This window comes from Helianthus annuus, chromosome 4, assembly GCF_002127325.2.
Source record: "Helianthus annuus cultivar XRQ/B chromosome 4, HanXRQr2.0-SUNRISE, whole genome shotgun sequence".
Classification (NCBI taxonomy): Eukaryota; Viridiplantae; Streptophyta; class Magnoliopsida; order Asterales; family Asteraceae; genus Helianthus; species Helianthus annuus.
The window spans coordinates 162,315,976-162,330,273 of record NC_035436.2 but is presented as its reverse complement, the minus strand read 5'-3'; the positions used below and the strand labels follow the sequence as shown (position 1 = coordinate 162,330,273).

Here is a 14,298-nt window from a genome sequence, read left to right as displayed (position 1 = left end):
ATGTGATTGAGGAATATGATCCTATATTTTTGGTATGTTTCCTTAGTGATTTGATTTTTAAATTTTAAATTTTGAAATCAATCATTATTTTAAATTTAAATTTTGAAGTAAACCATTATTGTGTTTGATTTTAGATTTTCAATTTCGAAGTCAATTATTATTTTAAATTTAAATTTGAAAGTTTTCTATTAATGTGTTTCATTTTAAATTTCGAATCTGTAAATTGAATTTAAATTTGAAAGGTTAGACTTTCCTAATAAGTTTGCTTGATTTATGGTATTGGATATTAGTGATTTGATTTTCAGATTTTAAATTTTACATTTTCAAGTCAATCATTATTTTAAACTTAAATTTTGAAGTAAACCATTATTGTGTTTGAATTTATTTTAAATGGGATCCTATGGGAAATTGATCTCTATTCGATTCACTGATGTATTTTTTTCTCCTCACCATTTTTTTAAATAGATTTTGTTTCTATAAATAGATTACAGTTATATTTTTTTAAAACAGTGGTTACTTCCATTGCAGTTATGGATCATGAAAACAACGCTCCTTCGTTATTAATGTTGATTGGGGACTATGATTCTATATTTTTGGTATGTTTCTTAAGTTTTTAGTTTTGTGCACACAATAAGTTATTGCAACTTATATGTTTTTTTTTTCGATTGATAGGAAATACCGTATGATTTTGCAACCTTATTGTGGGGAGAAGAACTTCCATATATTAATGTCTTAAAATTATTGATGATGATTTATCGTGAGTCATTTAGTTATAATTTTTGTATTAAGTTAGTTGGTAATTCTTTAAAGATGCCTTTAATTTCATTTTTAAAGTTGTTTTTGTTTCTATAAACAGATTACTGTTGTTAAAGATGATTTTTGTATTCGGAATTATGATTCGGTTTCTGTAAATAGACTTTGTTTCTATAAATAGATTACCATTATATATTTTTTAAAACAGTGGTTACTTACTTTGCAGTTATGGATCCTAAAAACATCTCTCATTCATTGTTAAATGTGATTGAGGAATATGATCCTATATTTTTGGTATGTTTCCTTAGTGATTTGATTTTTAAATTTTAAATTTTGAAATCAATCATTATTTTAAATTTAAATTTTGAAGTAAACCATTATTGTGTTTGATTTTAGATTTTCAATTTCGAAGTCAATTATTATTTTAAATTTAAATTTGAAAGTTTTCTATTAATGTGTTTCATTTTAAATTTCGAATCTGTAAATTGAATTTAAATTTGAAAGGTTAGACTTTCCTAATAAGTTTGCTTGATTTACGGTATTGGATATTAGTGATTTGATTTTCAGATTTTAAATTTTACATTTTCAAATCAATCATTATTTTAAACTTAAATTTTGAAGTAAACCATTATTGTGTTTGAATTTATTTTAAATGGGATCCTATGGGAAATTGATCTCTATTCGATTCACTGATGTATTTTTTTCTCCTCACCATTTAGTTCCGTTAATCAACTCATGTGTGCTCTTATGTTTGATACCCGATCTTAATCGAGTGATTAATTTCCGCTTGAGTAACCCAATCTGAGTTTGATTTTTTTCGTTAACGATTCAGGTAAACTTTCCCGATTTGGGTTTTCTGCAAGGCTAATCATCTAAATTAATTTGTTATTTTTATGGTTTACCATTGCATAAGTTAGTATAATTTGTTGACAAAGATTTGTTTTGTGAGATAGTAGTCATAAATTATGTAATATTCAAGGTTTATGTGTTTTTATTTTGATTCATTAGGTGTTTATTTTGGATGGTCCGGAGTTTTTGGCTGCAACTATGTTGGATAGAGATATGCTTGCTATGGCTGGAAATTGGTACCATGTCGGTTGGTTTTGCTTGGCAAGGTTAGACTTTCCTAATAAGTTTGATTGATTTACGAGATTAGACATTAGTGATTTGATTTTTAGATTTTAAATTTTAAATTTTAAACTCAATTATTATTTAATTTTTTAGCTAATAGTTTGTTGACTCGGTTTTTAGATTTGTGGTGATGCGTCGGACAAACAACATTGGGATGAGATACAGCCTTGAGCCTTGGCAAGTTAACACTTTAGTTAGGATTATGAAGTTTTTCATGGCACTGACACCTTATTGAGCAGTAGCGCATCAGGTTAGTGATATTAGAATTTTTGTCTTGAGAAATTTTGTATATTGATTGATGTTTTAAATTGATTGTGAGGTCTTTGATTGTGCATTGTATTGCTGATTGATATATGAGATTTTGTTGATTGGCATATGGTATTAGATAAGATGTGTTTCAAGTTGTGAAGATGAATAAGTGAGACGTGCGTAGCAGATATTAGTGAGTGCACAACACATTAGTTAGGGTTTTGAATTATTGATACATGTTAGTCATGTTAGAGATTGTATTTTGAGAAAGTGTGTAGATTTATTGATGTCTGTGTTTGATTGTGACACCTTTGATTGCGCATGAAATTGCTGGTTATATGAGCTTTTGTTGATTGTAGATAAATAAGTTTGAACAGAACTTATTAGAAATTGACATTTAAGTATAAAAAATGAGAGGTTGTTATAAACTGAACGAAAAACTGAAATTGCCGTTTGGTTTTGCTTGACAAGGTTAGACTTTCCTAATAACTTTGCTTGATTTACGGGATTGGATATTAGTGATTTGATTTTCAGATTTTAAATTTTAAATTTTGAAGTTAATCATCATTTTAAATTTAAATTTTGAAGTAAACCATTGTTGTGCTTGATTTTAAATTTTCAATTTCGAAGTCAGTTATTATTTTAAATTTAAATTTGAAAGTTTGCCATTAATATGTTTGATTTTAAATTTCGAATCTGTAAATTGAATTTAAATTTGAAAGGTTAGACTTTCCTAATAAGTTTGCTTGATTTATGGGATTGGATATTAGTGATTTGATTTTCAGATTTTAAATTTTAATTTTTGAAGCCAATCATTATTTTAAATTTAAATTTTGAAGTAAACCATTATTGTGTTTGATTTTAAATTTTGAATGCTTTGAAATCTTGATGTTTTTTTATGAGATGCTTTGACTATATTATTTGTAATTTTAGGAATGCTTCGAGTCTTCGACTATTGTTTTTGTACTCGAGTTGCATATCTAATTCAAACTGTGTTTTGTAATTTTTGGTGATAAGCTTCTTTCAGACTCCTTCCCTTACAAGGAACTCTTGAATGGGATCCTATTAGAAGTTGAAGGAAAGGTATATCTTGCACACTTCTTTATCTATATCTATATATCTATATATCTTGAATGGGATCCTATGGGAAATTGATCTCTATTCGATTAACTGATGTATATTCTTTTCCTCACCATTTTGTTCCGTTAATCAACTCATGTGTGCTCTTATGTTTGATACCAGATCTTATTCCAGTGATTAATATCCGCTTGAGTAACCCAATCTGAGTCTGATTTTTTTCGTTAGCAATTCAGGTAAACTTTCCCAATTTGGGTTTTCTGCAAGGCTAATCATCTAAATTAATTTGTTATTTTTATGGTTTACCACTGCATAAGTTAGTATAATTTGTTGACAAAGTTTTGTTTTATGGGATAGTATTCATAAATTGAGTAATAATCAAGGTTTATGTGTTTTTATTTTGATTCATTAGGTGTTTATTTTGGATGGTCCGGAGTTTTTGGCTGCAACTATGTTGGACAGAGATATGCTTGCTATGGCTGGAAATTGGTACCATGTCGGTTGGTTTTGCTTGGCAAGGTTAGACTTTCCTAATAAGTTTGCTTGATTTACAAGATTAGATATTAGTGATTTGATTTTCAGATTTTAAATTTTAAATTTTGAACTCAATCATTATTTTAATTTTTTAGCTAATAGTTTGATTGACTCGGTTGTTAGATTTGTGACGATGCGTCGGACAAACAACATTGGGATAAGATACAACCTTGAGCCTTGGCAAGTTAACACATTAGTTAGGGTTATGAAGTTTTTCATGGCACCGACATATTATTGAGCAGTAGCGCATCAGGTTAGTGATATTAGACTTTGTGTCTTGAGAAATTTTGTATATTGATTGATGTTTGAAATTGATTGTGAGGTCTTTGATTGTGCATTGTATTGCTGATTGATATATGAGATTTTGTTGATTGGCATAAGGTATTAGATAAGATGTGTTTGAAGTTGTGAAGATGAATAAGTGAGACGTGTGTAGCAGATATTAGTGAGTGCACAACACATTAGTTAGGGTTTTGAATTATTGATACAGGTTAGTGATGTTAGAGATTATGTTTTGAGAAAGTGTGTAGATTTATTGATGTTTGTGTTTGATTGTGACACCTTTGATTACGCAAGAAATTGCTGGTTATATGAGATTTTGTTGATTGTAGACAAATAAGTTTGAACATAACTTATTAGATTCACATTTAAGTATAAAAAATGAGAGGTTGTTATAAACTGAATTATATACTGAACGAAAAACTGAAAGGAAAAGGAAAAAAAAAAACAATTTAACACAAAGAAAATGAGAGAGAGAGAGAGTTGCCACATTTTTTAAAACAAAAAATATAAGGTAACCATGCTTCTAAAATCTACTATACTTTTTAATAACATTTGGTGGAAAATGGACTATGTTGGGTAGGTAGTCAAATATGGTTTTTAGGGTCAAAACGGCTCTGTTGGGTTGACTCGGGATACTTTTATGAAAAACTTTATGTTTTTGACCTTAATAAACCATTTTTGTAGATGACCAGTGTATATCTCTACTTGAGGAATTCTCCAAAGATCCAGAACCGATTGTTTCATAGAGCTGTGAAGTTGCTCTAAACATACTGGATTTTGAACGATCCGGCAAACCATTCGAGGTACTTGGAAGATTAAGTTTCGCTCATTTTATACGAAAAATGTATCGTGTTAAGAGCGATTAGTTTAATCTATGTTTTCTGCAGTACCTCTTTATGTAGGCACCTCAATTGCAGGAGGCAGCATGATGGTTTCACTTTGTTGTGTGTTTTGTTACCATTGAGTACTAAATGGCATACATTTGGATAGAGTTTTGAATGATTTACTCAACATTATTATTTGAATGGTTTTTGTGTGTGTGTTTTATTTATTGATTAGCGTATTGTATTAGGTATGAATGAATACCATTAGCAAGTCAGTTTAATGCCTTCAAAGTTAATGGATTTTTTTAATAAGCAAGTGACTATTTGAAAATGGGAACAATCAACACTATATTAATCTCCATGTTACTAATTTGTTATATTTCGATTGGTCATGATTGTTAAAAAAAATATATAATGTATATTTAATGAATAAAGTTTTTGTTGTTTATATTTTCTTATGTAAACTTTTAATTAATTTCTAAATTTAATTAAATGAGTTTGTTTTGTAGGTTCGAACAACTCCATGCGTATATTTTATTATAATAATTAAAAGTTTTTTTTTTTGTTTCTTGGGTCATTCAATGAGGCAAGTTTCTGCCTCTGGTTCTTGCCCGAAGTTTCTGACCTTACTCGCAACCCAATGACTACAACTTTCAATTCAAAACAATTATAAAAAAAATTATGTTCGAAAACATGTATTTTTATTTTATTTAATGACATAGTTCGATTAATATAAAGTTAATGTTTCTACCCGCGAAGTTCGCGGGTGATAACCTAGTATCTTATAAATAAATAACTGATTATGAATCCCAACTCAATAAGTTATATGTATATTACGAATGGGGTGGTGGTCTATTGGCAAAGGTAAAACCTTTAAAACACCTAGATTGGGAAATGGAAGATCTTAGGTTCAAGTCCTACAAACGACAAGGGATTAAATAAATTAGCCGTTCAAAAAAAAGTTATATGTATATTATTTAAAAATATAAAAAGAATTAATAAATAGTGCGAATTCGGATTACTCAAATCAGTCTTGCTTCGAGATACCTAACTTTGAATTTGGTTCAAATAATGACCCGATTCGAATAAACCGGAATTCTAATTCATTACTGGAATTTGGTTCGAATCAAACTTTTGGTTATTCGAGTTTGATTCAAGTAATAAATACCCGTATAATTCGAATCAAACTTTTGATTATTCGAGTTTGATTCAAATAATAAATACCCGTATAATTATTCAAATTTTGGTTTATTCGAATCCGATTCAAGTAATCAAAACCAGTAAACAAATCATTGGAATTAAGTTAGGTTGTACACCATGCAATTTTACTTGTATAAACACACAAAAAAAAAAAGAAAAAACAAATAAAACCATTCACAACGTAATCCACGGGGACCTAGCGTAAGAGGTACTTGATGCAAGTTTGGTTGTACACAGTTACGTGAGCCACAAGTAAGCCGGTTATAGTGAGCTGTAACAATTTAGGCAAGCTGACACACATTCAATAACTTTTAGAGAGAGAAACCAAAAACGTCTAGAGAGAGAAACCCGGGACCACACTCAAACGACAGAGAATGATTGAGTACTCAAGACGATAGCGATTCCGTCCCCTATATAATCCCCTTCTCTATCATTCACACGGTCTACCTTTTGCACCAAACCTCTCTCAATCGGTTATTTTTAAATAATCTGATTCAGCTAGGGTATTCGAGGTTTCAATGGCTGAAGAATTCGAAGAATCAGACGTCGTGTTCACTATGAACAACGTAGATGATGACGAGTGTTTTTTAAAATGTTTTACGGATTCGGATTCTGATGATCAATCGAGAAGATCAAAGAGGAAAAAGGTTGAGAAGAAGACGAAACCTGTGAATATATCGTGGTGTGGTTATATGGAACCGAGTTTATATGAATATGAAGGAGACGAAGGGGAACTGGTGCCGCCTCACGTGTTGGTGAGGCGGCGATTGGCGGAGAAAATGGCGTTTTCGGTTTGTTATGGGATTGGAAGGACTTTGAAAGGAAGAGATTTGAGTGAAATGAGGAATTGTGTTCTTCGAATGACTGGTTTTCTGGAGAGCTAATTGATTGAATGAATAGGGTTGGAATATATAATTGCCATTTTTGCAGTTGAAGAATGATTCTTCAGCTGCTGGTGATTTTGTGTTTGAAGTTATGTTGTGTTATTGTTGGTGGTGTTCATTTGAAAACAAATGAATTAAAGTTATAAGAATTAATCAAATTATTTTTTTTATACGAAAAAATAAATTTATTTTCTTTTGTTTGAATTTCTGGGAACAAAGATAGATTATGTATTGTATGTGAAAATGTGTATAAGTGTATATATCTGTGAAGAAAAAAACATAAATAGCTTTAGTTTGTTATTTTAAGGTATGAATCTTATATGTAAATATAGTAATTGAATACCAGAATGTATATGTTACATCACCATGTCTCTGTCTATTTATTTTTAATGTATGTGTAAATATAGTAAATGATATTTAGTGATCGAATACCAGAATGTATATATTACATCACTGTGTCTATTTATTTTTAATGACGAGAAGCAAACAGCGTCGCGTGTATACACGATGGTGGTTTATGTACAAAGCGTTTAAAAAACGTTAAGGCCTTAAATTTTATGAGTGATGATTTTTATGGACATTATGTACGCAAGTTTACAATTATACCATGTAGATTGGTTAGACTGGCCCATTGTTTGTCACATAGTGTCTTTGACCTTTCAGAAAAAACAACATTTTACTTTTTTTTTTTAATTTTAAGAGTAAATTGTCATTTTAGTTCTTAATTTTTGATTAAAATTGTCACTTTAATTTAAATAGTTTTTTTCTTGCTATTTTAATCCAAATCGTTTTGTTTTTTAGTCATTTTAATCCCTGACTTTTGTCATTTTTTTCATTTTCATCTAATCCACTAACTTCATTCGAAAAATTTAGTTAACTTAGGTCAATTTTGGCCAAACCACATTTTTCTTTTTTTTTTTTGCCGGTGCATGATACGGGGATGGTGTTGTGCCGGTTTACAGTGGAGATGATGGCGGTGGTTGTTGCTTTTACGATGATGGCGGCAGTGATTGTTGATGACGTGGGTGGCGGAAATGTGGTCGGTGGTAGTGGAAATGGTGGGTGGTGATGGGGGTGGGGTGGGTGGGTGGGTGGTGACGGTGCAGGCAAGTGGTGGCGATGATAGAAGGTTGTAATGGGGTGGGTGGTGGAAGGTGGTGGTCGATGAAAATGACAAAATGCAGGGAGTAAGATGGCAGAAAACAAAACTATTTAGACTATAATGGCAAGAAAAAAAAACTATTTATACTAAAGGTCAATTTTAGTTAAACCTCAGGTACTAAAATGACAATTTACTCTAATTTTAAAGTGAATAAATAATAAAAAATTTTATTTTCTATATCTTAAAAAATTGATAGAACCAAACGTGGCGGATTTGAGATTTCTCTTGTACCCTCTCATTTACTGGTTACTTCTAAATAATATTATGAAGTTGTCAACGTTTAAATCAGAATTCTTTATTGATATATGTGTGTGTTGTAAAAATTATGATCATAAAAAAATCTCAATAAACAAAAATTAGAAGTCAAACTATGAAATTATTGTCTTCGTAGGCGTTAAAATCTGGAAGCTAAGAGAAACCCATGGAACTCTGAGTTTGACTCCAAAAATAAACAAATTAATTTAAATTAAAAGATTGTAACTTGTGGGACTTTGTAAGAGAGTTCTAGGAGAATTTCAATTCTTTCTTCAAACATGATGAAATAGATTGTTTTAAAACCGTATCGGATCAGGTTGAGACCGAAAATAAACAAAACATTAGATCGAAGACAGTACACTGGATTGCTATGAGATCGGTCGGTTACAAAAATATTTTTTAAATAATAGTTGAACTATTTAATCTTTAAAAGTAAGGGGAAAATAATACTTGTTGACCAAAATTATTCTATTTCTTAGACATCACATGCTCGAAAGAAGAATATAATCTTTGGAGTTTTATGAGGGCATACCATAAAATATATCAATATGTCATGAATATATCTTTGTGTACATTCTAAGAAATCTATAATCTATAATTTATTATAAGTAAATCCCTAAGATTATCTAATCGAATTATACACATATGACATACAACCCAATAAGAATTTGATGATTTATTTATTTTTATTTTTTTAATCTACTTGAATTAACTTTCATCAACTAATATCATATCATGAAGAGTTAATTACATAGTTAGTCCATGTAGTTTGCAAAAAGTAATAGACTAAGATACTAATAGTTAAAATCACTAATTAGGGTATTAGCTTTTGAATTTGTAACGTTTAAAGGTGTTAACGTTAATGCTCTGTTAAAAAGTAACACTAGTACCCTCGCGTGCCATAAACGTGAGGTTATTTTAGTCATTACATGCTACAAGTCCCCCCCCCCCAATTTATAACAGGTTTCCCCCGAATCCAAAACCCTAATTCAACCCCTCAAATTCCACATCGATCTGAAGATGGTTGTGTACAAATGTGGTAGAGCTGCAACAATGAAGACTTCGAAGACCGATCAAAACCCTGAGTGTCGATTTTATACCTGCCCCCAAATGGTAAGTATTTGAACCCTAATTTGATAATTCGTTTATATTGTAAAATGTAACTATAAAGTTGTGTATTGGAGAGATCTAAGTGTAAATTCTTTGTTTGGATCGATTCTCCCATGAACCAAGCTTCATCTAAAAGAATGGCCAACTTAATCCCCCAAATAACAGTTGCAGTTCCTACATAGTTGATGAACTCAAGGATGAAATTAGAAGATATGATGCATATTTAATGTTTAGTTGGTGTATATTTTTGGGGGTTCTAGTGTTAATGTTAGTGTAGTAATGTCTATCGCCTCCGTCAATCCTGTTCGTAGCAGAATCTGAAGAAAACAAAGCTTTATATTGTAATTTGTAAGAAAAAGGCAAGGTGACAATACTGTAAATAAGAGGGGATCTCTTATAAGTCTTGGCCTATATATAGGAGCTTTAGGGTTTTATTAGAGACTTTTGGCCATTTGAGATCTTGGAGCTTGGTGCTTAGAGAGAGAAAGTCTAGAGAGAGAAAGTGTTCGTAGGTGACTCACGACGCCTTGTATTTGTCATATTGTTCAATAAGAATCACGTTAATTTTACGATCTTGTGTTCGGTCATGTTCGTGTACAGATTCTGCACGTCACACGTTCGGTTTGCAATCGTTTCGGAGTCAAAACCGGTCCTACAAGTGGTATCAGAGCAGGTTCTCGGTTGCGAAGATCAAACGCACATAATCGTTCAAGATTTGATCAGATTCAGAGCCAAAAACATCCAGATTTGTCAAAATTTTCATACTTTTCTTGTTCTTCACGTTTTATATCGAATATTTGTTAATTGACGGGGTTTATACGGTCCAAATTGGCTGATTTTTTGATATGTTGTGCAAAATTAGCTGATCTATAACCCTACGGACTTTCAGGTTAAAATTCCAAGCCGTTTGGGAGAAATCTGAGTTTTTGTGGCCGATTTTGCTGAAATGTTCGTCATGTTCGAGCAGCCTTAGTCCCACTCGATCGAGCAACATTAGTGTCGCCCGATCGGACAGCAAAAGCCACTCGTTCAGACAGCAAAAGTCCCACTCGATCGGAAAACAGTAGCCACCCAAACGACCAGCATCCCACCCAAACGACCAGCGTCCCATTGACTCATATATCACGTGATCTCTTTAATTGATTGTCAGATACATCTAAAAGTAATCGGCCCATGTGATTCATATTTGTCCAAAATAGTTATCGGCCCAATCACAAAGTGAAAACTAAAGTGTTTATCAGTTTGTCAAGTGAATATCTCGGCCCTAGGTTTGCATGTGATTGCATTATTTAGATTCATTACTCGATAAAAGTGAGGTCCAATCAGAAGTTAATAATATTAAACTTGTCTGCCATTGTTTACAAGTATCAATACATTACATGTGATAGATTGTTATTGTCAGACACATAATGGCTGTTTGCATGTGAGTTTACGCTACCCGAGCGGACGACATAAGCATTTTGTCTTTTGTGCCATCAAACGAACAACGGGTTGTTCGAGTTGCCATATTATTCAATTTGTAGTGACATTCAAACGAGTGGAGGGTCGAATGAGTTACCAATCGATTCAAAGAAAGCATTATCTTGTTTGTTGTGTTGTCCAAGCATCAAGTGGTGACTCGATCAGAATTCCCACCCGATCGACCAACATATTATATTGTCGTGTAGTGTGATTTGATCGAACAGTAGCTCGATCGAACGGTTTGAGTGACTCGATCGAACAAAAGCTCGAACGAATTGTCACACTATCCACAGTATTGTCACCCGATTAGTGTCACTGACACACTCGTTCGAGTACCCATCCGATTCAAGTTGTTTGATATTGTTTGAAATAATTGTGGTTGTTCGTAGGTAATTCAAGGAGATAAAATCATGGCAAAAATTGTTCCTTTTAAAGATACCCGTACAGAAGAAGTAAAATATGTCAACAGGAAGATGTTAGCCCAATTCATGAAAGATAAAATTTATCGAACATGGAAAGAGGCAAAGAGTGCAAAAAGATGGGATGCTGATCGGGAATGCTATTTGGACCCTAAAGGAAACATAGTTGTTGAACCTTCATCGATCAGTGTTGAAACCCTCATGGAACAAATAGCAGAAGAAGAAGAAGCAAGACAGAGAATGTGGGCAAGAGAAGCTGAAGAAAGAGAAGCTGAGGAAGAAAAGTTGAAGTTGAAAAAGGTTGATGATGGGATAATCTGTCACACCCCCAAAATCCACACGTGGAGTACCACCGCCTGGAGGCGTGACTGACCAGGATCAAGCCACCAATCATATTGAACATGACAAGTAATAAGTAAAATTCAACCACACAATATGAAAGGTGTTTCAATTCAAAGACATAGTTAAGTGTTTAGCGGAAGCATAATTGTAAAACCCAATGTAAGTATTAAGTACGAAATAAAGTAATGTTTTTAGCATGGCACACACTGCCATGTCCCACAACGACCGCGCCTCCCTGTGCAAGCTCTATGAGTACCTAACGACCTGCAAGGCATGTAACAACGAGTCAACAACAAAGTTGAGCGAGTTCATAGTTGGTTGTTTAGTTATTGTATTCGTTTTGTAATTCATATGTTCGTTTTGTAAACCATGTATCATATTAATTCGTATCGCGGTCTCCCAGACATGTGTGCGAAGATTAGCGGGGGCTTCCCATGTGTTACTAGACCGTGTGTATCGACTGCTACGAAAATGTAAGAGGTGCCCTAAGTCAATGTCTATCAGCATTGACCCTTTGCCCATAGTCCATTAGTACACGCCCGTTCGAACGACACGGTGTCAGGTTTGTTAAACCTAATAGCGCTATTAACTAATGACCCGCTCGCCATAGGCCTCGGCGATTAAGTCGATATAATGAGGGACTTCAATGATAGAGATTTGGTCCAGTGTGTAATCTTGGCATCCTACCCACGGAGGATGGTCGTAATTACCGTATAGTTCATTTACCCATTCCCAACCCTTGGGAATCCCATGCCTTGGAAAGAGTGTGAACTCACATTGGTTTGCTCGGTATGCTAAAGTATGTGCTCGCAAATAATCAGTCAAGTCCTAAAGTACGCACGTGTACATAATCAGTTTATATTCACGAAGTTCACGTATGTGCTCGCAAATAATCAGTCAAGTCCTAAAGTACACACTTGTTTCATCAAGGTGACTTATGGCGAAACACTCCTGTTTCGTCGGGTAGTTCTAATCTTAAACAGTTTACAAGTTCATGCTCATGCAACCAAACACTTTACTTATATTAAACACATAATATATCAAACAACCATCTCAACTTATAATCCAACGTGTACAATTACAAGGAAACCAAGTCATGTAACAAATAACTTAAACAGTCAACGTGCAATTAATGCGAAGGTAGAATCTTGGAAACTCGAGTTGTCACATAATCGACACGACGATAGAGTTTACAGCAGATAACCTTGATGTGCACAAAATGCAACATATAAATTACATCAATTGTGGCTTAAAACTAACCCTTTTTTAGTACTAATGTTGGAAAAAGTATGCTTTTGTCTTCCTTTTGTGTTTTCAGGATTAAATGAGCTCAAAATAACAAAAGAAGCAAAAAGACAGCAAAATCTAACAAAAATACAAGAAAGGGAACAAAAGTGATATGCCCGACCCCTCAACAGCATCTCCCCAAGCAAAACAGAGAAGCCAGAAGACCGAACACGCCCCGTGCTCAGCGAGCACGGGGCCGTGCCCAAGAAGCAGCAGAAAAGACAAACCTATAGAAGCTTCTATTGCCCACCACGGAGCCGTGCCCAGCGGACACGGGGGCGTGGTCAGGTTGCTGCAGGCGCATTTATTGTAATTGCGAATTACAATTAATGAAGAGAGAGAGTGTCAGATGGACACGGGGCCGTGCCCAGGCTTCTGTTCAGCCTATAAATAGGAGTGCTTGGAGCCATTTCAACTCATCCCTTGGCACACCACCTCTCTCACACTTCACCCACCACCCACCACCACCATAACACCATCATCCACCACCATCATCCATTGTCCATCATAGAGTGTGTGAGTCGTCTCGGGATCCAAGATTGATCGTAAGAGTTCTTGACAATCAAAGGCCATGTTTGCCTAAGTCTCTTACATCACTTGGTGAAGACAAGTTTTTAGTGTAATACTTTTTATTTTTAATCTTTTGCACTTTTTAATTGGTTTTGTATTAATGACTTTAATTACTAGTTTCTTATGTTGAAGGTGATTCTTCCATATCGTTTGTCCGTGGTGTCTTGGCATTATTTTACTATCTATATAAAATAAAATATTTTCACCATTCATATCTCCACGGTCTATATGGAGGTATGTTGGCTACCTGGTCGGGGGTTAAGGGAACGGTTTGGTAAGAGTCTTGCCATTATTCAGTGTATAGATCCTGCAAAGGACCTGGGTCAAATTTAGCAGGACCTCCTTCAATACCCAAAGGTATTGGATGGCGGGGGTCCAAACTCTTTGATCCCCTCATAAGTTAAACTACTATTAAAACTTTAACCCAGCTACTTAGGATTGTATCCCTGCTGACTCAGACTACTTAGCTGAGGGTAACGTCGCCTTCAAAAGAGGGGCCTACCACATTATGCATTAATAACTTAATTAATTATCTTTCAATAATCCGACCCTTTAGGATTGTATCCTTGCTGACTCAAACTACTGGGTAGAGGGTAACGTCGCCTTCAAAAGAGGGGCCTACTACAATAACTAAGATAATCTCTTAAACAAGTGCAAAAGTGCGAAAATAATCAAAGGTTACACTAACACACGAGTCGGATCCAAGTGATTCATCTTGTCTATCTGTTTTTACTTTTATTTTTATTTTCAGCATTTTA

The 14,298-nt window shown here is 33.6% G+C and overlaps 1 protein-coding gene and 2 long non-coding RNA genes across 3 annotated transcripts; all 3 read left to right on the top strand.

Moving 5' to 3' along the window:
- The first annotated feature begins 1,536 nt into the window (after positions 1–1,536).
- On the top strand, positions 1,537–4,146 carry LOC110934934. The gene is made up of 3 exons (XR_002588736.2): positions 1,537–1,585; positions 3,623–3,729; positions 3,868–4,146. It is a non-coding gene; the product is annotated as an uncharacterized LOC110934934 (long non-coding RNA).
- A 605-nt stretch (positions 4,147–4,751) lies between these two features.
- LOC110934931 lies at positions 4,752–5,056 on the top strand. The gene is made up of 2 exons (XR_002588734.2): positions 4,752–4,829; positions 4,914–5,056. It is a non-coding gene; the product is annotated as an uncharacterized LOC110934931 (long non-coding RNA).
- Positions 5,057–6,568: 1,512 nt separating this feature from the next.
- LOC110933745 lies at positions 6,569–6,934 on the top strand. The gene has a single exon (XM_022176951.1). It carries the CDS (start codon positions 6,569–6,571, stop codon positions 6,932–6,934), a length of 366 nt encoding a protein of 121 aa, XP_022032643.1.
- Positions 6,935–14,298: the final 7,364 nt, after the last annotated feature.

Excerpts from the sequence above, each read along its gene's own strand:
- LOC110933745 (XM_022176951.1), top strand. The coding sequence starts at position 6,569 with ATGGCTGAAGAATTCGAAGAATCAGACGTCGTGTTCACTATGAACAAC.